General features: G+C 42.9%; 1 protein-coding gene across 1 annotated transcript in view; it reads left to right on the forward strand.

Moving 5' to 3' along the window:
• The first annotated feature begins 1,640 nt into the window (after positions 1 to 1,640).
• Positions 1,641 to 27,225, forward strand: part of LOC135217784 (mediator of RNA polymerase II transcription subunit 12-like protein) — a 375,610-nt gene continuing 350,025 nt past the window's right edge. The window contains 4 exon segments of the mRNA XM_064253813.1: positions 1,641 to 1,932; positions 13,494 to 13,595; positions 15,261 to 15,364; positions 18,358 to 18,445. Of these exon segments, the coding sequence (XP_064109883.1) occupies positions 1,840 to 1,932; positions 13,494 to 13,595; positions 15,261 to 15,364; positions 18,358 to 18,445 (387 nt within the window). The 5' untranslated portion in view covers positions 1,641 to 1,839.

Genomic DNA, 27,225 nt, shown 5'->3' on the forward strand with positions numbered 1-27,225 from the left:
TTCCACAAATTCTTCTGTGAAGCATGTTTAGTGAATGTGTATGATGCTTGATTAAATCATGAAGGCTCACGGCTTCTTTCCTTCTCGTCATTCCAATTATAGTAGCTCCTTTTCTTGTTGCTGGCTTGTTATAGCACATCTTTAAACCTTGATCCATACCTACACTGCTAAAATTCCTCTCCATGCTTCAAGTTTCAAGCAAACAGAACTCCTCTTAGTATAATCTCTTTTTATGGTTATGAAGCTTCCAGTTTCCTTCTCTGTCGGCTCTTATGATATCTCTCAGTATTGGGACGAGTTCATATGAAAAAAGTGTTCCAAAAACAAAAGACTTTTGACTTCTCTGCTCCTTTCCGCAGAAACATCATAAAGTCTGTACGAAAATCTTGCGAAAGATAGTGCGCATCTTCTACTCTCTTGCTTGCACTGTAACGGTCCTTTTCCTGCACTGAAATCTTCAAGCCCCTTAAGCTTTGTAGAGAGTGACTGATACTTTTCATATTCTGTGTTGGCAAAAATCTTACAAACTTTGTAGTCGCTGCATAGCTTTGCATACCTCGAACCCCTTTTGAATAGTGAATGCCTTTTAATGCGTTCTCGACCACTTTTAAGCCAAATACTTCAGTTGCTATCAGTGCTTCTGCAATGCCACTGTCCTCTACGTATTGTCCTACGCAGTTTATGAATATTTTTATGGTATGAAAAGAGCCTAAACCAAGAAAATATCAGATTGAGACGGAAACAACTGAAGCTCCTTAGCAGTGTGACTGATACCTTCATACTCCACAAAGCCCGTCAGTTTTGTTTCACTTGCTTGATTCATTTTATTCTACCTCCGTTCATATTCTCTATCTTCCATCTTTCCGCCCTCTCCTAATAATTTATTCATACTGCAATTGTAAGGTTTGCCTCCTGTTACACCCCTCAAAAAACCCTTTTTTTTTTTTTTTTGTCAATTTCAGTTTCAGCGAGGAGTGACCTCGTAGGTCCCAGCTAATGGGTCGTTGTTGCAGTTGTTTCAGATTAAGCTGGCTTTGTGGCAACACGGGATCTTCCTCGTAGATCGAGCGATCCGCGAAAAAAAAAAAATAAATAAAGGAAAGTAAAGGGGATGCAAGATGGACCATACTGAAGGTAAGGTTCAAGAGAAGTTTTTGAATCATAAACAAGGATGGTTGTTGTGATTCTTTTTCATCCCCAGCTTCCCACAGTGTGACCTCTAAGTTCACACAGGCAGTTTCATTGAGTTTTACGTTTCACTCAATGAAATAGTCGGTGTGAACTTCCGATAGGTCATATTTCATTTTCGGGGGAGGTTGCATATATTATATATATATATATATATATATATATAGATATATATATATAATATATTATATATTATCTATATATATATATATCATATCACACACACCGCAAAAGATGGCCAGTTACTCCACACAGTCTCGATTAGCACTATCGAGGAGAACAAGATAATCTGTAGCATATCTTCAATGAATACCCGCTTGTATCGAGGACGGGAAATTTCTTGTGTGTATACGCAGAGCCTACTATGACACTACTACGTACGCCATGATCTGTCAACTCCGGCATTGTGCGTAAGCGACCGCCCACCCGGGTCCCCCCCCCAAAACCCCCATAACCCAAATCACCCCCCACGGCACCAGGTCCAGGGAGGACCTCAGTTCAGTGTTTACTGTTACATCAAGAGCAGTGAAGAGAAGAAGCCTCGATCTTGTGTCTTGTGTACGTTGGTCGCAGGACACATCAACTTCACAAAGAAAACAGACGACTCTACTCGAACAAATGAAGGGATTGCAAGTCCGTGATTAGTACAAAATGATGCCAGTGCCGTCGGCCGAAAAGCGGCCTCTAAAACGGCAGAAAATCGGCCCACCTGATGTTTATCCACAAGACGCCAAACAGAAAGAGGTAGGTAGGCCTTAGCTGCTTACAGGTTAGGTTAAGTCTTCACGGTGCCTTGTGTTTGGAAGTCTCCATTCAGCCCTGAAGGATTAGTTTTACCCCCAAAAGAAGGTTCAGCCACCCACTTAATGCCCAGAAAAATTGGTAGGGTAGAATTTCTATGGTAGACTACGACTACCTACTCTAGCCTATAGGTACCTAATGATTTATAGTAGGTAGGGAGCAGTGGCGGATTGGGACTTGGAGTAGTCGGGGTTCTGCTTCAGAAAAAATTTACGCATTATTTTTGTCATTTTGTGCAAAAACGAAATAGGTAGGCTACATATAGCTAGTAGTCTAGGTACACACACAGAAAGATAACTTGTAATGATAACCGTCTGGGTAGATCTAGGTTACTTATCCGTGGCGGCCTAGACTATGGCAGTTGCGGTTTTTCTATGCAGTTTTACCTACTGAACAAGAATTTTAAGTAATATTTATTCGGACGACTGTAATTAACCCCCCAGGGTCCAGTACTAAACACGGCGAAATACATTGGACGGCCCCCAATCCTTAGTGGATGTCGTATGATCCGCGGTTACGTTCCTTGCAGTCGGTGCGGACTGCTTCTGTAGAAATACCCAATGAAATCCATTCATAGCCTATTTTGGGCTAAATGGTTAGGTAATACCTAGGTAGCTAGTATCTACCTACTAGGTATATTAGTAACTTTCTCATTGAATTCTGGTTGACTGGCGAGGAAATTTTTCTCGGTATTTCTACAGAAGCAGTCCGCACGGACTGCAAGGAAATGTAACCGCGGATACGACATCCACTAGGGATTGGGCCGTCCAGTGTATTTTGCCGTGTTTAGTACTGGACCCTGGGGGTTAGTTACAGTTGTCCGAATTACTATTATTTAAAATTCTTGTTCAGTAAGTAAAACTGCATAGAAAAACCGCAGCTGCCATAGTCTAGGCCGCCGCGGATAAGTACCCTAGATCTACCTTTTTCTCATTTGAAATCTTGGCTGGAAGTAGCCTTTTCTGATTCTTGGTGCTCCTCAGGAAAGTTTTTTCCTTGTAGCCTACCTACCTAGTATTGTACTTTTAAGTGTGGACTTTCTTACCCTAGTATAGTAAGTGTGTATGTTTATTTAAATAGAATATTACAACTATACCTATCATTTGCAGTTTATCACATTCATGTATACTCTAATTCAGGGGATCTTAAACTTTGTGGTAGATCTTTTACTATTCCGCGGCAGCCTAGACTATGGCAGTTGCGGTTTTCTATGCAGTTTCACCTCCTGAACAAGAATTTTAAGTAATATTTATTCGGACAACAGTAATTAACCCCCAGGGGTCGTACTAAACACAGCGAAATACATTTGACCCCCAATTCCTGGTGGCTTTCGTCTTTGCAGGGACGAACGATGCGGAATGCTTATATAGATATACCCCTTTTTTGCTTTGCTCCCCCCCTGTATTAGGTATACATATATCCCTTGCTCCCTGCCCCCAAATTTTGCCAGCTATAAATAAACATTATGTTGTCTATTTGTATACTAGGTCTTATACTACTTCATTGCTTATATGAGTGTATGGATGATTGATAGATTTTTGTTCCATTGCTGTTAGAGTTTTTATAAGTTTGCACCATACTGTAATTCAGTGGAATAAACAGTGTTCATAAAAAATGGGTAAAACTAACATATGATAAAACCAAATTTTATCTTAATCCCTTTTCAAAGAGTTTTGGCATCATGCAAATTAAATTGATAGAAATTATTGAAAAAAATACTAATCACTACAAACATACAGTTTTTACTATTAATACAATTAGTTATGGAGTTAACATCACAAACTAAAAAAATAATACCCTAGGCACCAAGTAGCAACCTGCTTGCGACCCCCTTGGAAGCTTCTGGGGGCACACCCCCCAGTTTAAGAATCCCTACTCTGATTTTAAGTATGAAACATCACAGAGGTCACACACTAATAAAAAATGTAAACACAGTCTCCCATGCAGATAAGAAAGTTAGAGCTCTGAGTGGTAGTGCTTTTCTCCACAGTTGGCCAGCCCCTCTCAGATAGTATGTGTGCATGCGTAGAACATCTAAACACAACGTCACTGGAACTATAAAGTATGCAGTTCCATACAAGCATTTTTGTAGTTTCTTAACAACTGAGATGAATGACAGTGACCACTGACATGCATGATTTATCACAGTATTAATATTATTTTAATGTATGACACTTACCTGGCAGGTATATATATAGCTATATTCTCTGTTCCACCTGGCAGAAATTTTCAAAACTCGCGGCAATCGCTAGTAACCTATTAGTAGTTCAGGCAACCACCACCCCGTTACCGTGGCGCTAGCGCTAGGAACCGTTCCCAATTGGGCCAGATTTTCTCTGCCAGCCGAACCGGCAACATTGTTTGGTGGTTCCCTGCTAGAATTTTCATTCTCGTTGCTGACTGATCTTGGATTTTGGTATTGTACTCGGAAACGTTAGCTTGGCATTCGCTTTGGATTGTTCTTTAAGATGTCTGACTCGGGAAGTATGTTTAGAGTGTGTGTAAAAGAGGGGTGTAAGGTAAGACTGCCGAAAGCTTCGGTCGACCCTCATACCGTTTGTAAGAAATGTAGGGAGAATGTTTTTGTGTACTTGGGAGAATAGATGCATTGAATGTGAGAATTTATCAGAGAAGGAATGGAAGGTCTTTATGAAATACGTTGAGAGACTGGAGAAAGATCGTGTAAGGAGATCTGTTTCTCGTAGTGAGAAATCAAATTCTTCGAGTAAAAGGAGTGATTGTATTTCCTCTCCAGCTCCTTCTAATGTAGAATTGGTAGTTCCTTCTCCCCAGGTATCTCCTGCGCCCGCTGCTGTATCGGAGGAGACGAACGATACAAATATTGTGAAAGTGTTCGCTGCCCTTGCGTCCATGGGCGACCAGATACAGCGACTTACAGACAAAGTTAGTGCTTTCGATGTCAGTGAAAGTGTAGTGGAGGGGGTGTCTGATCGTCTCTCTCGTGCTCCTAGACCTAGACCTCTGTCAAGCTCCCAGACCCAAGGGAGAAGGCATGTCGACAGTCGAAGGGAGGCGAGAGAGGTTTTGACACGGTCAGGCGTCCCTTCGAACAGTCCTGTTGCAAAATTCCCAGGCTGTTGCAGTTCGCCGCAGAAAAGGCGTAACTGGGAAGTGTGCGTCCTCGGAAGGTTTCGACTTCCGAGCGAGAACGTCGGTATGCAGTGGTGTCTCGCCCACTCAAGAGGACGTTCAGGACATCAACTGCTCTCGAGAGACAGGTGCAAGATAGTGAGGCTTGGAGTAGTCCTGAGGTGTTGTCATCCTCGGAAGACGGGGGAGCAGTACCGATCAAGAGGAAAAGGATTTTTCGTACTAGAGAGGACGCAAATCGCACTGGCGATATACGTCGTCTCGGCATGGTATTGCCTTGGGAGAATCGCCTCCATCTTCTTATGGATCCTCCCCTCGTATTTCTCCGTCGGGTTAGAGTACAAGATCGCTCTCCTTTAGGTCGCAGTCCAGCTCGTAATCCTCATCCTTCGTCGTCTACCATTCAAGAGGATGGTACGAAGCATTTCTTACGGGAAATGCAGTCCAAGTTGGCAGTGTTGGTGAAGTCTTGGGATGCTCCTGAACAAGCATCTTCGAGGCGTAAGGACGATTTCCTTCCCATTAAGTCTTCGAAAAGGGAAGACAAGGACGCGTTCGCCGAGGACGCAGGGCGCACTGGCGCTAGGAGGAAAAATAGTGTCGGAAGAAGCAGGACGCAAACGTCAGGACGCGGGACCAATGGTGGACGCAGGACGCAGGCGGCAGGAAGCAGGCGTGTCTACGATGGACGCAGGACGCAGGCGGCAGGACATCGAGAGGCGGCAGGACGCAGACGCATCGGTAGCCGCAGGACGCAGGCGGCAAGACATCGAGAGGCGGCAGGACGCCGATGCTTCGCTAGCCGCAGGACGCAGGCGGCAGGACGCTAGTCCGTCAACGAAGCGTAAATACGACGACGACTTGCAAGATATTTCTTCAACAGAAGAAGAGTTGGAAGTAATTGAAGAAAAGAATACAGAACCTTCTTCAGATTATAAGGTTCTGACTTCACGTCTTATTGCTGTTTTTGAGGGGGAATTTAAACCGACAGCTCCGTTATCCCCCTTATCACAGTTTTCCAAGACTAGGACTCCAAAGAAGTCCTCCTTCCTGAAAATGACGATGTCAATTTCGGCAAAGAAGGCCCCTTCAACGGCCCTGAATGACTGATGAAGGACAAGAAAGAAGCGGGGAAATACTCTTTTGTTTTTCCTCCAGCTAAGTTAGCTTCTAAATCAGGAGTATGGTACGCTACTGGAGAAAGTCTAGGCCTGGGAGTACCTGCCTCCTCCCAGGGGGACTTCTCCAGTAGTAGTGGACAGCTCACGCAGACAGGCGTTACAGTTCGGCCAAGGTCTGGTGGACGTCCTCGGAATTTGACCATCTATTTAAAGGGATTTTTAGGACTTTCGAAGTCTTTAATTTCTTGGATTGGTCTTTGGGAGCGCTAGCGAATTCCATAGGAGAAGAGGATTCGCAGGACTTAGAAACAGCTAAGAGCATTATGTCCTGCATGGATAAGGCTCTTAGAGACGGAACGAACGAGCTGGCTTCGTTATTCACAGCAGGAGTGCTTAAGAAAAGATCGCTCTTATGTTCGTTCGCCTCAAAAGGAGTTTCTAACTCTCAGAAATCGGAGTTACTGTTCTCTCCCCTTTCGAAACAGCTGTTTCCTTCAGAGGTGATTAGGGATATAGCTCTATCCCTTTCGCAGAAAGCCACTCAAGATCTTCTTTCTTCTTCGGTTAAGAAGTTCTTACCAACCAAGTTGGTGAAGAAGACGCCAAAGGAGACTAGACCGTCGCAACAGCCCTTTCGAGGAAGAACATTCGCTCGACCCGCCTTTAGGGTAAGAGAGTACCAGCGAAAAGAGGAGCCAAGAAACCCCTCTAAAGAATGAGAACTCGGTCCTCCAGACGACAGTGGGAGCCAGACTTTCAAGGTTTTTGGGAAGTCTGGCAACAAATGAAGCAGATCCCTGGGCTGTCAACGTAGCTCGGGAAGGATACAAGATTCCTTTCGTGAAAAGACCCCCTCTCGCAACATCTCCGAGAGCCCTCGGGGGGGGCAAATTACAACGATTTAGAGAAGAAAGCGGCTCTGTGGGAGCAAGTAGCTTCCATGCTAGAGAAAGGAGCAATAGAACCTGTTCTGGATCACGAATCTCCGGGATTTTACAACCGTCTGTTCCTGGTTGCAAAGTCCTCGGGAGGTTGGAGGCCAGTGCTGGACGTAAGTCAACTGAATCTTTTCGTAGAAAAGACCAAGTTCACTATGGAGACGAACGATTCAGTACTGGCAGCGGTACGTCCAGGGGACTGGATGGCGACTCTGGACTTACAAGACGCATACTTTCATATTCCGATTCATCCAGGAAGCAGGAAGTAGTCTAAGGTTTGTGATTCAGGACAGGGTCTTTCAGTTCAAGGCCCTATGCTTCGGCCTTTGCACAGCCCCTCAAGTATTCACGAGGATGATGTCCAATGTGGCGAGATGGCTACATTTAAGAGGGATCAGAGTGTCTTTGTATCTGGACGACTGGTTGATAAGATCCCAGTCGAGAATTCAATGTCTGGAGGACGTAAGTCAAACATTGGACTTAGCAAAAGACCTAGGTCTGGTAGTGAATATGGGAAAGTCCCGTTTGCAGCCCCAACAACAGATAGTTTATTTGGGGATTCAGATATCGGCAGTGACTTTTCGGGCTTTTCCGTCCCCCGAAAGGCAAGCCCAATGCAGTCAGAAGGTGCAGGATTTTCTAACTAAAGAAAGACCGATGCTCTGCAAGAGAGTGGATGAGTCTACTGGGCACACTCTCTTCACTAGCGAGGTTCATTTCTTTAGGAAGACTGCACATGAGACCTCTTCAGTTTTTCCTGAAGGATTCATGGCCAAGAAAATCGCAACCGGATTCCTTCCAGTTTCTAATTCCGACCGAAGTAAAGGAGGAATTAAAGTGGTGGCTAACGCCAGGCAGGTTAGCAAGAGGGATGTCGCTTCAGCAGAAGAACCCAGACCTCGTCTTGTTTTCCGACGCGTCGGACGCGGGTTGGGGAGCGACATTAGGCCCTCAAGAGGTGTCGGGACTTTGGAACAAGGACGAAACAAAGTGGCACATAAACAGGAAGGAACTGTTGGCAATTTTCTTGGCTTTGAAGCACTTCAGAGAGTTGATTCGAAACAAGACAGTGCAGGTCAACTCGGACAACACCACGGCTCTGGCATATATTCGGAAGCAAGGGGGTGGGAACTCATTCTTTTCCCCTTTACAATCTGGCAAAAGAAATTCTGCTTTGGGCAGAAGAGGAAAGTCGTGATACTCACCAGGTTTATACAAGGAGAGAAGAACGTGGGTGCGGACCTGTTGAGCAGGAGAGAGCAACTTCTCTCGACGGAGTGGACGTTGCACATGGAGGTTTGCCAGAGCCTGTGGAAGTTGTGGGGCCGTCCGGTAGTGGATCTGTTTGCGACAGCCAGAACAAAGAGAATACCAACATATTGCTCTCCGATTCCAGACCAGAAGCAGTGGCGGTAGATGCATTCCTGATGGATTGGTCAAACTTAGATCTGTACGCTTTTCCTCCGTTCAAGGTGCTGGGGAAAGTGATGAAGAAGTTCAGGGAGAGCAAAGGAACGAGGATGACCTTAATAGCCCCGTTTTGGCCGGCCAAAGTTGGTTCCACCAGAGGTACTGGAATGGACGGTAGATACGCCAAGGACGCTTCCTCTAAGAGTAGATTTACTCAAACAACCCCACTTCGACAGGTTTCACAAGAATACCCTCGCTCTGGGTCTGACTGCGTTCAGACTATCGAACGTCTGGTCAGAGCGAGGGGATATTCTAGAGAGGTGGCCAGTGCAGTGGCTAGAGCCAGAAGAACCTCCACCAATCACGGTGTATCAGTCGAAGTGGGACAATTTCCGGAAGTGGTGTAAAAACAGGAAAGTGTCTTCATCCAGTACCTCTGTGACCCAAATCGCAGATTTCCTTCTTTACTTGAGGAAGGATTTACACTTGTCAGTTTCGACAATTAAAGGTTATAAGAGTATGCTAACCTCTGTTTAGACACAGGGATTCTAGACATCTCGAATAACTTAGATCTGAGAGATCTGATTAGGTCGTTTGGGACGAAGAAACAATCAGAAGGCAGGCCACCTGCGTGGAACCTGGATGTGGTCTTGAAGTATTTAACTTCTAGCAAATTCGAACCGTTAGAGGAATCCTCTCTGAGAGATCTTGCTAAGAAGACTATCTTTTTAGTAGCATTAGCAACTGCTAAAAGAGTTAGTGAGCTTCAGGCCATATCGAAGAAGGTGGGATGGAGACACGGCAATGCAGTGTGTTCATTCCAAGAAGGTTTCTTGGCCAAGAATGAGGATTCAGCTAATCCTTGGCCAAGATCCTTTGAAGTTTTGGGTCTAGCTGAATTGGTCGGTAACGAGCAAGAAAGAGTTCTCTGCCCAGTGAGAGCGTTGAGATGTTATATGGAAAGAACAAGAGTTATCAGAGGGAGGTCTGATGCTCTGTGGTGTTCAGTTAAAGACCCCACTAGACCCATGACGAAGAACGCTCTAGCCTTCTTCATGAGAGAGTTAATTAAAGAGGCTCATATGTTGTGTGAAGAGCAGAGCTTTGGTATTTTAAAAGTGAAGGCTCATGAAGTCAGGGCAGTGGCGACTTCATTAGCGTTTAAAAAGAATTTAGCCCTCAAGGAGATTATTGAATCAACATATTGGAGAACTAATTCAATATTTGCGTCTCATTATCTTAGGGACGTTCAGACAACCTTCGATAATTGTCAGACGCTAGGTCCATACGTGTCCTCGGGTACAGTATTGGGCAAAGGAGTTACTACCCATAACCTTCTTGTAAGCTAGTTGTTTTTATTAGGTGATGGTGTTTGTGTTTTTTGGTCGTCTGAGAAAAGGGTGCGGTACTTTTCTCAGTCGTGTTGGTATTATCTGGTGATGGTGTGTGTGTAGTTCAGGTAAATGATCTGTTACTAGCTTGAATGCCGTGGCATAAGAGGGCTGTAAGGATCTGTCAACACATTGGTCACGTCCAGTTGTCAGTTCCAGTCTTAGCTTCTTCAACATACAGGACGCTTCCTTGTTGAGAGCTACTAAGGTTTAAGCAGGCTTAGAGGCAGGACCTATGAAGTCAGCTACCTTAGCAGGTAAGGAACCTGGAAAGTTTTAATTAATATTTTTCAATAATATTTTTCTATACTCTAAGAATGTTGCTGTCCTTGACCCACCTCCAAATGTGTCAATCAGCTATATATATACCTGCCAGGTAAGTGTCATACATTAAAATGAAGTTTTTATGATAAAACAAAGTTTAATGTATACTTACCTGGCAGGTATATATAATTTAATTCCCACCCGCCTCCCCTCAGGGGACAGGGTTCAGAGAAAATCTGGCCCAATTGGGAACGGTTCCTAGCGCTAGCGCCACGGTAACGGGGTGGTGGTTGCCTGAACTACTAATAGGTTACTAGCGATTGCCGCGAGTTTTGAAAATTTCTGCCAGGTGGAACAGAGAATATAGCTATATATATACCTGCCAGGTAAGTATACATTAAACTTTGTTTTATCATAAAAACTTCATGTACAAGTATTAAAAAAAGAAAGAAAAAATATCATTTCCTTGTATGTTATTAATAGATTTTGAGTGAAAGTGGGGGTTGCTATACATCAGCCACCCCTGGCCTCTCTCAAACATACAAAGGCATGGTTGATGCAAAGGAGGCGGCTGTATTCAAAATGCTGTCTTGAAGTAGTCTTTGTTGACTACCTGGTTGCCAGACAACCTTTTGTGAGCTGTTTTTACATGTGGGGGGGAATGAGATACAGTGTTGTCTCGAGTCCCTGGGCAAAATTTTGACACTGACGATTGGTCCGGCTCTGGGTCTACTTCAATCCTTTTGGGATGAAGTAGAGGCTGCGCCAAGGTTGGTGTAGTCAACTAACATCCCGTCTTTGCCATGCAGTGTCCTTAGTCTCCATGGCTTATAAGGAACTGCTGTGGAACTTTCATGTTCAATTTGTCTTCTCTTCTTCAGGACAGCAGAGGTTTAGTTTTGCATTTTCCTGTGGAGTTTCCTAGGCTACTTCTCTGATTGGGAGTTTTGTCTCACTTTTAATCGCTTCCATTTTTGGAAAGTAAGTAGGTAAATTGAAGAAGAGAAGTTGGAATGCAAGGGTGCCATTCTCTCCTTGCAGCTGCTGTTTGTGAAAGAGTGCTGGTCTCTTTTGAGCCCCCAATCCCAATATCTTTTACCTTTATTTGGTCCAGTTACTATCCTTATTCGTGGCTCACAATGGGACCTCACCTTAGTAGGGGGTGTATGATGCTCAAGGTTGATGCTAGAAGGATGAGTGTCTCAGGTTTTTCAGCACCTGGAGTGGACTGGAGTGTTCAAGGTGTGGTTGGTTTTTGAACTATTAAAATACGCAGTTATATCCATTTAGTTTAAGGTGTATTTCAACTATCAAAATAGGCAGTTAAAACCTTTTAGTTTAAGGTGTATTCAGTATTTGAATTATTAAAATAGGCAGTTATAACCTCTTAAATTAAGGTGTATTCAGTATTTGAACTATTAAAATAGGCAGTTATAACCTTTTAGTTTAAGGTGTATTCAGTATTTGAACTACTATTAAAATAGGCAGTTATAACCTTTTAGTTCAAGGTGTATTCAGTATTTGAACTATTAAAATAGGCAGTTATAACCTTTTAGTTTAAGGTGTATTCAGTATTTGAACTATTAAAATAGGCAGTTATAACCTTTTAGTTTAAGGTGTATTCAGTATTTGAATTATCAAAATAGGCAGTTATAACCTTTTAGTTTAAGGTGTATTCAGTATTTGAACTATTAAAATAGGCAGTTATAACCTCTTAATTTAAGGTGTATTCAGTATTTGAACTATTAAAATAGGCAGTTATAACCTTTTAGTTTAAGGTGTATTCAGTATTTGAACTATTAAAATAGGCAATTGTAAGCATTTGTAGAGTGGGTAACAACTTAACGCAGATTTTCACTTTTCATGGTTGGTTGTGGCCCTTAACCCCTGCAGATACCTGGGGTCAACTGTATTGTACACTTGAAGCCAGATGCATGAACTGTAATGAGAATCATAAATCTAATGATTGCAAACAATATAAAACTGAAGAAGCAGCCTGAACAAATCTGCCACCGAATCTTTTTGAGGGTTGTCAGACATAGGTCTGAACCCAGAGTCTGTGTAGCTGGGTCATTTGGGCTCTCATATGCACAGCACTCGGGAAGATAGAGATCTGTTTGTTCAGAATTGTCCTGGATTGCAACGTAATTCATCACTTCAGTCGTCAGTTATATGTGATCTGTCTGGTTACCTGCACCGAAGGTCTTTTCAATGGTGACTAGTGAGATACCACTACTGATTTCTGTTTAAGTGGGAACCCAGTGCATCAGATTTGTATGTCAACAATTCTTGGGCCAGTACTAACAGAGTTAAAGAAGGAGTTTTCCATGTACACATTATCTCCTAGCCCTGTAAGTCGATCCACGGGCTTTGTCTCTTCCTGTGTGGAAGGAGAATTGCAGCCTGAACTAAAGCTCATGATGGTAGGGCATCACTCAATAGGAACTTGTTGGCTCTCAGGTATTACAGGAGGAGAGGTGATCGTGTATGACCACTTGACGTTGTTTTACCCGCAATTGTTGCCCGTTAGCCTAAGACACACTTTCCTTGGACCAGTGGTGGCTGGTCAGTGGGTCGAATAGTATTCCAGCTCCCTTTGAAACAAGTAGCCCCTCTTATAGGGAGACAGGATAGGAGTGATTGGTTCTCCTGCTCTCTTTTTCACCCTCCCTTTTTGATAGATGGAGAGTCAGAGTGCCACTCCGTAAAAAAGCTGGGTGGATGTGAGTGCAGGTTAGCTATTTGACTGGACACCAGTCTTTTTATTGGCAAAGAAGGGATGCAAGTTTCCTTCTCTTGGCAAGGAGAAAGGACAAAGTACACTCATTAATCATATTTACCTCTTTTATTGTGTCTGACACTTTAGTATGGGTTCTTACATCGTGATCGAGTAATGGCATACACACCCTTTGCTTAATGGTCCAGAAGTCTAGCAACTGCTACATCTCATACGTGTAATATGCTGGAGTTGCAAGTTCCATTCCTGTGTTCCTAAATGGACCAGGAAGGTAACACCTACCAGTCATCTCCCCTCACCCCCTTGTCAGTAGTTTACTACTTTGAATGGCCATTCCAACTTGCAGTTACAAGTAAAATCTGTATGCAAAGAACTTGAAAGAAGGTGAAAGCTGATAAGGCTGTGTAAGTGATGTTGGTAAAGATATGTTCTCTGAGTGTTCTCTTACTTTGGTTGTGGGTGACTATGTCATTGATTAGTAATTTGTAAACTAATGTAATTATGGCATCTTACTTATATTTTCTCATTTCAGGATGAGCTTGATGATGTTAGTGTTAAACAAGGGTTTGTACATAGACCTCAGATTCAGGATGAATATGGCAGTGCTCAAAATACATCCATTACTTCTGCAAAGGTAAGTTGATATTTTGTTTCCCTTATTTGTTAGTTGTGTATTAAAAGTGAAAATGCAGTGATGAAAACACATTATTCACGTTTGTCCTGAATTGTTAAGAAAAAGCCACTATACAACAAAATTTAAATGAGTAAATACAAAACAGGAGCTTTCAACCTTCATGAAGGTCCTCTTCAGTACAGCTGAAGGGGACCTTAATGATGGTCAAAAGCACTTGTTCTGTATTTACTCACATAAATTTTGTTGTATGAAGAGGCTTTTTCTTAACCAAGTGAAAATGCCCCCATGTTTGAATGTGATTACAACCCTTTGTTAATTCTCACATGGATATACTTTAGCACAATCTGGTTTGATCAGTGAAGCTTTCTCTGTAAGTGCTAGTGATTTACTTCCTCCTGAGTTGTCCTTTTGGTTATTAGGGTTTTCATTAGAATTTGGTAGTTTGGTACTGTGGTTAGGATGATATTGGCTGTTTCTTCCTCAAGAAAGAACGAATAGCAAGGGTGTTCTGAGAGAGGTAAGTTGGTTGTGTGGTCTCCTAATGTCATCCTGATATATTGACCCTCGTAGTTTTGTTTTCCTTGCAGGGTTCAGGGTTCCATGCTAGTCTTTTCATGTTGGTTCCCCATCAAAGATTTTCTGTCGTGACTCCAGCTGCAGACTTTACTATTCCTGGATGTTCTCCCTCCTAAGCTTTATGGTTTATGGGGAAATTAGAAAAGGGATGTCTATCAGACCTTGCTTTGGGGAAATTGGAAAAAAATTGGAAAAGGGTTGTCCATCAGACCTTGCTCTGTTCCAGCAGTAGCAAAGTGAGTCTCACTCACTTTGCTAGTACATACTGGAGAGAGGAAGTTGTGATTGACATCTGCTGTATAGTTATATGTACAAAAAATCTTATTCATGCATCTCTAACTCCAAGGTTATTGATGAAGACTAAGGAGTCACTAGAAAAATTGTTTATTAAAAATTTGTCATTCTAGCACTTTGTATTATCTGGTTCTGTGCTTGTATTGCTATTTTGTGTATGGTATGTACTATACATTTCCATGTATAAGTCAACTTTTAAATCGTAAAATTCACACCTAAAAATTGGGGGTATTCTTATACTACCATTCTAAAAATCAAACCTTGACTTCAAAATGTTTATCAGTAGGCTAGCCTTGCCCTGCGAATGATAATCACCGATGTACATGAAAAGATTCACGGTATGAAATAAACTGATAATAAAGGTAATAAAACCATTTTTACCTTATACAGTGGACCCCCCCTATTTGCAGACTCACGTATTTGCTTATTTTCTGTGGACCATATCTACCCATTATTCATGGGAAGTTCATGTATCTGCAGTATTTTTCTGAGAAATATCCACAAATTACTGTACTGTTTTCATATCAATTTCATGATTAGATGCACTTTTTGTGATAAAACTAGTTTTAATAAAACCAGGTACAGTGTTCCCCCATATTTTTGTAATTAAGGTATTGATACCTATTTGTATAGTAGTATGTGGTTTGTCAATTGGAACTATGATCTGTACAAGCATAGTACTATTTCAGTATAGGATTTGTACTTGACGATGAAAATTGTTCCTGTATTCTATAATTGGCACATTTTTTATATTATATATAGTATACTATATGCTAATTTTATCTTTATTTCCAGGTGGCTAATTATTTTAATGCAATCCTCAAGAAGAAAGCCGAATCTAATCAGTTACCAGATACTGCTAGAAAAAAGCAGCAGATAAATATAAAAGACAATTTTTGGTAAGCAAAGGTTTTTTGTATTTTATTTAGAATTGTGATACTAATTATAGCGATAAGTTTTGAGGTCCAAAAGCATGATAAATATTCTGTTACAAGGCTTTGTGCCTTTATCAGTTTTAAAGGTGATTTATTTTGTGTAAGGCTGTGGAGTGGAGAATTATGTTTCTTTATTTAATCCATTTCTAATGTTAGAGGAAAAGAAGGCAAGAAACAATATCAAAAGTAATGATCTGCTTCACAAAATAAGAAAAACGAAGATAAATTATATGTATCAAAGAAAGTGGAAATAGGCAAAGAATCCTAGGGCTTAGTGGCAGAGGAGATGAAAATGACTGATGCATGAAAAGGTGAGGTGGTATAGTCAAATTAATTCAATGCTTGTTGAATGGAAAGTGAGGTCTGCATGAAGAGAAGGAAAATAGAGAGAAGAGGTAAGGTAAGGGTTGTTGATTTGATAAATGTTTTTTGGTTCTTTCCTTTTGAGAATGGAAACAAAAGCAGTATTACTGCAAATAGTAAAATAAAATTCGAAGCTGAAATGGAAATGACTATCATAAGGTTTTGGTAACTGGGGTGCAGGGAAGAATGGCATGACTAATGGAGGCTTTTTGCAGGCTGTTATGCATCATAAAAATCAGTCAATCAATCTATGCAGTGCTTCAGAGATAACATGGCCAATAGCAGAAGTTTCTTTGAAAACCATAGTAAAATTGGCTAGATGTCAATAAAGTAAAAGTTCACAAGTAAATTTCTGTCAGGAAGCTGTATGTAATTATAAACCAAAGGAAAGGAAAAAGATTAAAGTAATTTAGGAAACTGAGGTTTTCAATAAAGTCCACCAATTTTAGTAACAGTAAAGCTATATTAGAAGATATAAGATGGTATTCAATGAATTTGAGTGTTGTCGTTTTGGGATGGTTTGCACTAGTTTCTTTAATTTAAGAAGGGTAATTGCTAGAATTAAGAGGTTGTTCAAAGAGATGATATTGTAGTGAAGTCAGTTCTCTGTAAATTTTTGTAAGTGCCTCAGTGGCGTGGTTGCTATGGTGTTTGCATCCAACTCGGTGGTCGCGAGTTAGATTCTCGGCCATTCCATTGAGGAGTGAGGTATGTGTATGTCTGGTGATAGAATTTCACTCTCGACGTGGGTCGGAATTCACGTAAAGCCATTGGTCCCGTTGCTGAATAACCACTGGTTCCATGCAACGTAAAAAAACACCATACAAACATACTCTGTAAATTTTACCATGCCTTGTATTGGAAATGAAAAGAACTTAGTAAAATCTATGAGCAGTCAGTGTAGGGAAGGAAATTAGTTTTAGTTATGAGGTGTGTGCCTGGATCAGGAGCATTAAAATCATCTGAGAGAAGAAATATCTTTGAAATGAGAGTGAATGTAATCTTTTACAAATTCAGAAAGAGTAGAGAGTTATTTGTCTTTTATTGATAAAGTACAAAAATTTGTTCATAAAGAGTAGTCTTGAAGTTGTAAAGGGCAGGACAGTTGTTATAGGATCCGGACACCTAGGTGACAGAAACCAAAGGATCTAACACAAAAAGGTGAATCCTGAGGGTCATATTTTTAAACTATACCACCTTCCCTGTTCGATGAAGAGCCTGCTTGTAAAATCCCTTTGTGAAGCGGTATTATAAAAACATAGGGGAAGTGCTTTCACGAACAGGAATTGTATGGGACAGTTGGTATGCCAGAGGTAGTAAACAAATATTTCATTCAGATTGGAAGACGGCTGTTCTACTTCTATACCACTTTATGCCTATTTATCACTTACACAATTGTTTTGTGCATTAATACAATTACTACAGCAGAGTCCAGCTGCCATTACAGCTAAGCCCGCCTACTGATTACATCACGACCATTCCATGAAGCTGGTTGGTTGGAAATAGTTTTGAAAAGTTCATTCATCTGTGGTTCTTTTCATCTTCATTTATTTTGCAATGGTTGTTTTGCTGAACTAAAATATGTTGTGCGGACTATAATATAATCCAAGAGGAGGTGAAAGACGATTCTGTTACTACTGTGAAGTTCATAAACACCCAACAGCCAGGAACTTGGGAACGTGAGGTCTTCTTAGTACAAAGACAGTCTTTTACAAGAATTCAAATAAGACCATTTGCATTGAAGTACTGAAAAAAAAAATAGATTACTAAAATATTTGGCATGTTTTATATGTTCCAATACTTACATTAGTTATGCAGTTCTCTTTTGATTTTACAAAAAATATACGAAGAGGTTAGTAAAGAGGTGGTCAAGACTTCCTCTTCTTTTCCAATAATTTTCACCTTCCGACCACCTTCGTCTTCATCAGGAAGACCTGCTTTGCGGTACAATAATACCATTTTAGCCGCGAAGAGCTTCATGGTTGAAGCTGTCAGTTTAAAAATATGGCCCTCAGTCTCTTAGGGTGAAGCAGACATTTCAGAGAGAAAGAGGGGGGAAGGCAGGTTCCAGTAGCTAAGCCTCAAGAAGAATAATTAGGCTTATATGAAAGGAGACAGGCAAAATAATAATCTAATACTTCTCTCTCAAATGTTAGATAATACAATTTAAACATTGTTGAGACTAAAGATTGACAGATACATCCACTTCTCTAGTTGTCTGAAGAATCACTATTATCAAGTTTCTGGACTAATTGCAGTGGCTTGGATATCAAGAGGCAGTGATTATAAGGTATCCTGCTTTAAATGCTTAAACTGTTATAAAAATGATTGTGTAAAGGGAACAGAATGGCTAGAAGATTGAAGACCTGAAGATGTATTTTGTTGGAATAGTTTGGAACTGAAACCAAAGAAAAGATTCAGAATTTTTTCAGATTTCTTACCCATGATAATTGGGTATGCGTTTAATGTTGACAGATATTCAGAAGTAACTATATACTTATTAGAATGAACAGCCTATTATTAACATATACCTTCTTTAGTATGTTTAGTGTCAGTCCTCATATTCAGATATTTTACATGCCCTCTCTTTGCAGGCTTGTAACTCCAAGATCGAAAACTGCTATAGAAGCTTGGTTTAAAGACCTTGCTGGTTCCAAGCCTCTTACTTCACTTGCTAAGAAGGTGAGTATTACCATATTTTATGGCATATAAAACCCCAAGGTATTTAAGACCATCCAATTTCAGAAGGGAAGATTAAGGAAAAAATTTTTTACACAAAAGCATTTAATGTTTTCAACATACTCATAGCTACAGTATGGCAGAAAAGAGTTGGGCAAAACATGCAATTAGGACAGCCAGAAAAAATTTTAAAATAATTATTCTACTGAATTTACATGAAAAAAGTGGCTTAAGTGAAGAAGACTACATTCTATAACACTCCCGTCCTCTTCTGCCTCAGATGGATAAGTCTGATAGTGAAAGTGAGTGTACGAGTGCATAAATTTGCAAAATGAATAAGAAAAACTGTAAGTTAGTAAAAGATATCATTTAAAAGTTTGTGTGATAAAATAAGGTTTTATACATTCAACTTCCCTGCCAGATATATACTTAGCTATAGACTCCGTCGTCTCCGACAGAATTTCAAATTTCGCGGCACACGCTACAGGTAGGTCAGGTGATCTACCGCCCTGCCCTGGGTGGCAGGACTAGGAACCATCCCCGTTTTCTAATCAGAATTCTTTCTGTCGCCGGACCATCAACATTGTTGTTGGTTCCTCTCGATTGGTTTTCTTTTTTCGCCGGCAATTGATCTTCTTGACCGACTTTTGGTGACGTATCTGGATTGTTGGATTGGCATACGCTTTTGTGGGACTGTTTTGTGGACTTGATTTTGGATTTTTCTTTAAATATGTCTGACTCTGGTATGGTTGTGAGACGTTGTGTGAATGTAGGCTGTAAGGTGAGGTTGCCGAAAGCTTCGGTAGACCCTCACACGGTATGCAAGAGGTGCAGGGAGTATGAATGTTCTTTTACTAATACTTGTAAAGAATGTGAGAATTTGAGTGAGAACGAATGGAAGAATCTAACTAATTATTTGAAAAAGTTAGAAAGAGAGAGAGAGCGAGGAAGGCTTCTCATAGAAGTTTAAGTAGTTCTAGATCTGAACTAATTCCAAGCTTGGGATCTTCCCCAAGGGTAAGTATTGCTACTTCTCCTTCCATTGCAGCCCCTTCTCCTATTGCAGAACCTGTAGATCCAGCGAAAGAACTGCAGATCTAAAAGCAGCCTTCAAAATAATGGAAAACAAAATGGCTGCCATACAAGGTAAGGCTAGTGATTTGTCATTAGACAGTGATATAAGTGTCCCCAGTGTAGTGGAGGGGGCATCTGGTCGGCTCAGCAACGCTCCTAGGTCTAGACCTCTTCCAAGCTCACATGCCCAGAGGAGAAGGAATGTCGAAAGCCGAAAGGAGGTTGTGGAGAATCCCCACCGATCAGGTGTCCCTTCGGCGGTTTCTGTGACACCCCAGACTGCCAAGGACAGCTATTGTAAAAGCGTCCTACGTGAGTGTTTCTCGTCGTCGGGATCTTCATCACCGAGACGTGATTGGAGAGATTCCGATCGATCTCGGCCTCTCAAGAGGAGTTGGAGGCGCCGACTATTGACTCGAGCCCTGAAAACTTCCCTGAGGAGTCTCCATCGGGAGTTAAGAAGGCGAGAAGAGCCATTCTTCCAACCAGAGTGAGAAGGAGGCAGGAGGTGGAGGCTATGGACTCCTCCCCTCCTCCTTCCCCTCCTCCCGAAGAGGATAAAGAGGAGGCTACAAAGAGGTTCATGATGGCGATGCAGGAGCAGATTTCGTCATTTGTAGGAGTCCTGTCAAAGGAGCCTCCTAGAAGGAAAGACACTTCCCTTCCTATTAAAAGATCCTCCAGACGTATGGAGGTATCTACCTCCAGGATCGATACTCCTACCCGAGGTGAGGTTTCCTGTACGAACCTGGATGAAAACAATCAGACGTCTGGCACCGGCCAGGAGTGAGGAGTCACCCAGGAGGCAGGAAACCAAGAGCCAGGAGTGAGGAGTCAACCAGGAGGCAGGAGCCAAGAGCCAAGAGTGTGGAGGCATCTAGCAAGAAGGCAGAGCCAAGGAGGCAAGAGCCAGGAGGCAAGAGCCAGGAGGCAAGAGCCAGAGCAAGAGGCCAGAGGCCAGGAGGCAAGAGACAGGAGGCAAGAGTCAGAGGTTTCAAGGAGGCAGGAGCAGGAGGCAGGAATCAAGAGGCAGGAGCCAGGAGTCCGGAGTCCGGAGTCAGGAGGCAGGGAGTCCGGAGGCAGGAGGCAGGAGTCAGGATTCAGGAGGCAGGAGTCGGAAGAGCAGGAGTCAAGAGCAGGAGCAGGAGTCAAGATGTCGGGGACTCGGTCTGGAGGTTATGACTCTTCGCCAAATGGGAGCTCCTACTCCTTCAGAACATAGGAGGTCTTGGAAGGACTCTTCCTCAAAACGGGAACGTTCTCCTTCGTCGGATCGAGGGTTAGACGAGTTGTCTGACGACGATCCTCCTGCTAATGAGGGACTTTCTAGTTACAAAGTCTTGGCCTCTTTACTACTACAAGAGTTTGGAGATTCTCTTAGTCCTGCAGCTCCTCCTTCTCCTCGTTCGCTCTTTTCGAGCTCAGCTACGGCTAAATCGTCGGCCTTCTTGAAAATGAAGCCTGCGATATCAATGAAGAAGGCACTCCATTCTTTAGATTCTTGGATGGACAAGAAGAAGGAGTTAGGAAAGACGGTATTCTGCATGCCTCCTTCCAGATTGCACGGGAAGAGAGGTATTTGGTATGGGACAGGAGAGACTATGGGTCTTTCTTTACCCGCCTCTGCAGATGCCGACTTTGCCAGTTTAGTGGAGGCCTCTAGACGTCACTCTTAGGATCGGTCAGAGCGACGTGGAGCACTTCAGAGTTGAACCACTTTCTAAAGGGACTTTTTGTCACTTTAGAGGTGTTCAATTTTCTGGATTGGTCGCTCGGAGTTCTGGCCAACAAATCTAAGGATCCGGAGTTTTCTGAAGAACCCAGAAATTCTCCATAGCGTGCTGTCCTGCATGGACAAGGCAGTACAGGACGGTTCGGTGAAGTGGCTTCACTTTTCGGTGCTGGTCTCCTGAAAAAGAGATCAGTGTATGGTTCCTTTTATCGAAAGGGGTTTCTCCGAGCCAGAGGACTGCCTTACTGTTCGCCCCGCTATCAGATCATCTGTTTCCTTCTCAGTTAGTCAAGGATATATCTCGCTCACTAACTGAGAAGGCGACACAAGACCTACTTACTCAAACGTCCAAGAAAGGACGACCGGTAGTGGCGACGGTTAAGAAGGAACCTCGTCCTACTCAGCAGCCCCTCGTGAGGGGTGCAACGGCTCGTCACTGCCAGAAAGAAGAGCTCTGAAAAGAGAGGAAGGTCTTCATTTAGACCATTCAAGAGATCTAAGTGACTTGTTGCTCCTCCAAGCACCAGTGGGCGCCAGACTCCTGAACTTTGCAGGAGTATGGGAACAAAGGGGAGCCGACCCTTGGTCAGTGTCGGTCCTGAAGAAGGGATATGTAATCCCCTTCGACGACAACCGCCCCTAACATCTACGCCTCGGGAACTGTCAGCGAGGTACAGAGACCCGTTAATGCGAAAGACTCTCCTTCAGATGGTGGAGCAAATGTGGGAAAAAGAGGCCATCGAACTGGTACAAGATCCACACTCCCCGGGATTTTACAATCGCCTTTTTCTAGTACCAAAGGCATCGGGGGGTGGAGGCAGTTCTGGACGTAAGCGCTCTGAATCGCTTCGTACAGAAAAAGAAGTTCGTATGGAAACGTCCGCCTCTGTCATGTCGGCGCTTCGCCCAGGAGATTGGATGGTCTCTCTGGACCTGCAAGACGCCTATTTCCACGTTCCCATTCACCATCAGTCAAAGAAATATCTTCGCTTTGTGATAGGAGACAAGATCTTTCAATTCAGGGCTCTGTGCTTCGGTCTGTCTACAGCCCCACAAGTATTCACCAACCTGATGGCGAATGTAGCAAGATGGCTTCACCTAGAGGGGATAAACATCTCCCTCTACTTGGACGACTGGCTGATCAGGGCCAAGTCGAAGAGTCAGTGCTTGGAGGACTTGGAAGTAACAAGAAACATGATAGATTCGCTAGGGTTGCTCGTCAACCTCGAGAAGTCACAACTGATCCCCAGCCAGAACTGGTCTATCTGGGGATTCAGATGGATTCTCGGGGTTTTCGGGTATATCCTTCGCAAGAAAGAATCGCTCGAGGTTTGTCGAGAATCTCAAGCTTCTTAGAGAGAAAGGACAGCTCAGCGAGGGATTACCTGAGCCTATTAGGGACCCTGTCCTCATTGGAAAAGTTCTTCTCGCTAGGGAGACTTCACCTTCGCCCTCTTCAGTTTTTCCTCAAAGAGGTGTGGAACTGGAAGACGGGTCAACTCTCGGACATCTTCCAACTTCCACAAGAAGTAAAAGATCATCTGAGGTGGTGGATCCCTCAGCTTCAAAAGAACGAAGGCTTATCGCTTGCTCTGCAGAACCCAGACCAAGTGTTGTTTACCGACGCTTCGGAGTCGGGATGGGGAGCGACGCTGGGAGCAAGGGAGGTGTCAGGCACCTGGACAAAGGAAACAGGTGTCCTGGCACATCAATTGCAAGGAACTTGTGGCCATACACCTAGCCTTAAAGTCCTTCGAAAAGATAGTCAGAGAGGGGTAATACAGATCAACTCAGACAACACCACGGCTCTGGCTTACATAAGAAAGCAAGGAGGCACGCACTCGTTCTCCCTCTATCAGTTGACAAAACACCTGTTAACCTGGACGGAAGAAAGAGGCATAACTCTCCTCACAAGGTTTGTCAAGGATCAAAAATGTGAGAGCGGACAGACTGAGCAGGAGAAACCAGGTCCTTCCCACAGAATGGACTCTTCACGAAGAAGTGTGTCGAAGTCTTTGGTCCCTGTGGGGGAGACCTCACATAGACCTGTTTGCGACGTTCCTCTCCAAAAGAATAGAGAACTTTTGCTCTCTAGTAGAGGATCCGAGAGCCTTCACAATAGACGCGTTTCTCATGGATTGGTCGGGTGTGGACGCTTACGCTTTTCCCCCGTTCAAAATCCTGGGGGAAGTGCTCAGGAAGTTTGTAGCTTCGAAGAGCACGAAGTTGATACTCATAGCCCCATTTTGGCCAGCACCAGGAATGGTTTCCACGGATGGTAACTGGAGTGGATAGTGGACTTCCCCAGATCGCTTCCAAACAGACACGATCTACTCAGACAACCCCACTTCGAGAGGTTTCATCACAACCTCCCAGGTCTCGCTCTGACTGCCTTTCGACTATCGAAAGACTTGTCAGAGCGAGAGGCTTTTCTCGCGAGGCTGCGGGCTCTATCGCTAGAGCCCGCAGAGCTTCGACGAGAAGAGTATACCAGTCGAAGTGGGAAGTCTTTAGGAGGTGGTGTAAGGTTCAGAAGCTGTCCTCCTCCAGTACCTCTATAGTGAATATTGCCGATTTCCTCCTCTTTCTGAGAAAGGAGTCACACCTATCTGTCTCGACAATAAAAGGATACCGAAGCATGCTGTCTTCGGTTTTCAGGAATCGAGGCCTAGCATCATTGCTAACGACAAGATCTACACGATCTAATTAGATCTTTTGAGACGTCGAAAGCAGCTACTCCTAGAACACCTAGTTGGAATCTAGACGTGGTCCTGAAATTCCTTTCATCGACAAATTCGAACCTTTACATCTGGCGTCCTTCCGCGACGTTACTAGGAAATGCTTGTTCCTAGTGGCTCTCGCTACAGCCAAGAGGACGAGCGAATTACACGCTCTGGATTCCACGGTGGGGTTCAAAGGAGATGCTGCCATCTGTTCTTTCCAGACAATGTTTCTGGCAAAGAATGAAAACCCATCAAAACCTTGGCCAGAAGTTTTGAGGTAAAAGGCCTATCTAACCTGGTAGGCAGAGAGATAGAGAGATCTCTCTGTCCAGTGAGAGCTCTTAAATTCTATTTAGAGAGGAAGAGACAGATGGGAGCTTGTCAACAAGGTCTTTGGTGTGCAGTGAAGAACCCCAAACGACTCATGTCCAAGAACGCCTTGGCTTTCTTTGTGAGAAGCGTTATTACGGACGCTCACAAGAACTGCTCGGAGGAATCCTTCGGTCTTCTAAAAGTCAAGACGCATGAAGTAAGAGCAGTAGCAACGTCTTTGGCGTTCCAAAAGAATATGTCTCTGAAGAATATCATCGAGACTACATATTGGAGGTGCAATTCAGTGTTTGCATCTCATTATCTGAAGGACGTGAGAGTGACCTATGAGAAGTGCTTCTCGCTAGGTCCTTTTGTATCAGCAGATACAGTACTGGGTCTTGGAGCAAAGACTGATCCTTAATTTTGTGTTTTTTATCGTACATAAACCCTCTTGTCAGATATGTGCTTGGTTTTCTAGTAGCAAGCTCACTACTGTCGCACGGGAGCAGAGTGTCATTGCTGGTAGGCGATCAAGGGTATGTATGACTAGTAGGGGAGTACAAAAATTTTTTTTTTGTATATTTTGTAATGAAAGTGTAATTATGTTTCGAGTTTTTTGGTTGTTTGTGAGGAGTTCGGGGATGACTCCTTACAATCTTAGAACTAACATGGATGTTAGGATCAGGTGATCGGGATCGGTTTTGTGCTCCTTGAACAAGGTGTATTGTCATGTAAGTGGAATAGCACCCAATGACAAAGGCCTTTAGGCTCTGCCGAGTAAGTGGATAAGACCCCATTGGCAGACCCACAAGAACTCTTAGCCATAGATCATTATCTCGCTGAGGCTCTTGAGGCTAAGCAGACTACAAGGCAGTAGCCGCGAAGTCTTCAGCCTAATAAGGTAGGAACCAAGGTTTATAAATACCTACAACATATGTTGTTTACCTGTCTATTTCAGTTGTTAGCTGTCTCTTACCCACCACCAATGGGTGCTAATCAGCTAAGTATATATCTGGCAGGGAAGTTGAATGTATAAAAATGATATTGTCATGTTACAATAAAGTTTTATACATACTTACCTGACAGATATATCGATTAATAGCCCACCCAGCCTCCCCGCAGGAGACAGGTGGAAGAGAAGAATTCTGATTAGAAAACGGGGATGGTTCCTAGTCCTGCCACCCAGGGCAGGGCGGTAGATCACCTGACCTACCTGTAGCGTGTGCCGCGAAATTTGAAATTCTGTCGGAGACGACGGAGTCTATAGCTAAGTATATATCTGTCAGTAAGTATGTATAAAACTTTATTGTAACATGACAATATCATTTTTCAGTAAGCTATTTCAGTAGAGTTCTGTACATGATTGTGTTTTTTTTATGTAGGGTCTTTGTACAAGCTTTATGAATTGCATTAGGGTAAACTTCACTTCCTCTCTCTATCTCAGATACAGTATTTTTAAAATGATCCTTACCTCTCTTTAGTGCAAGTTCGACAGATTGCATAAGAAAAATGAGAATCCTCGGTTTTCTGTGAATATCCATTTCCCCCACCCTTACCATGGGACCAATAGGTATAAACACTCTTAGCCAGTCAAACTATACTTCTATTGCCATTTTCAATAGAATGTAGACAGATTGTTAATCTTTTAGCATGGAACTATTGGATATCTGCTTCTGTGCTGTGTAGATGAGATGCGTATGTTTTTTATTCAGGTCCAATTATGATGAGCTTAGACATGTACTAATTATAGTAATTCTACCTGGGTATCTGGTTTTTTTTTTTCTTTTTTATTACTCTTGGTCTCCTAATACAATTCATTAGGCTCCAAAGGCCCTAACTTTACATTTAGAATTAACAAAAGTCCAAGCTAAATTGCTACTCAGGATATAGGAAAGTTTTAGTGTGATTTATACCTTTTTCTGGGCTCAGCTCGTGTCGGCCTATGAAAGGATCCTTAATATCATTCTTTCTAGGTAAAATTAATCTAAAATTACCAGAGAAAAACAAAATTAAGAAAATGTCAGTAAAACTGACTCGCTCACTCTTAAAAAGAAGTGACGGTATGGTAATAGGGGCGAGTGGGAACCACTACCACGAGACATTCACCAATTAGAACTTCCAATCAGAATCCCCATAAGAGAGAGCTGATACCAACGGGGGGCGATGCAGCGCTACTACTACTACTAGAGGACGCCACGGACAGCAGCGCCCCTAGCGGACATCCTTAATCTTTAGCGCTAGCGTCCAGACGCATTATTTTCTGTGCTGTGCTTTTTTTCGGGATTTATCCTCTTCATCATTATGGAACGCTCTGCCATCGCAACGGCTAAGTTAAGTAACTCATAAGTAATGTTTTACTACATTTTTATCTTCCGGGAACCAGTATTTTCCTCCTAATAGGTCATATACGGTTTCCCGGTTGTCTCGTGGTGGCGCCATGCTGCCTCGTTAAGAATTCCCGGTCCTCCATACTGGGACTTCTTATACTTATGGGCTTACTATATTACGTTCATTGTCTTTTACATCGAGTTTTAGCTAGTTTAGCCCCCCCCTACCATTTCTCTTAGTTTGGTATTTAGGGCTATCTTATTATTCCTGCCCAGCATCCCGGCTCTTGCTCTTCATCGGCTATCGCTGGCTCCGAGTAGGCTTCTGTTTCTTGGAACAGTTTGCCTCCTCCTGGGCTTCTTTTTCTTTTACTAAAAGTGTCTTTTCCATCTTTTCGATGTAATTTTATTATATTTAGGGTGCTAGGCTAGCCTAGGTTGCAGTTCCATGGTTTGGTACAGCCTGGTTCACGTGGCCCTCCCACGGTTGTGTTGCTCGCGGCTTAGGCCACTTGCGGTCACGTGTTCCATCGCACCTTACCCTGCCCCTGCCCTCCCTACCTGGTATAGGGAGGTGCTGGGGGACCCCTTGGTTGTCATGACAACCTCAGTCAC

This window comes from Macrobrachium nipponense, chromosome 7 (genome assembly GCF_015104395.2).
Source record: "Macrobrachium nipponense isolate FS-2020 chromosome 7, ASM1510439v2, whole genome shotgun sequence".
NCBI lineage: Eukaryota > Metazoa > Arthropoda > Malacostraca > Decapoda > Palaemonidae > Macrobrachium > Macrobrachium nipponense.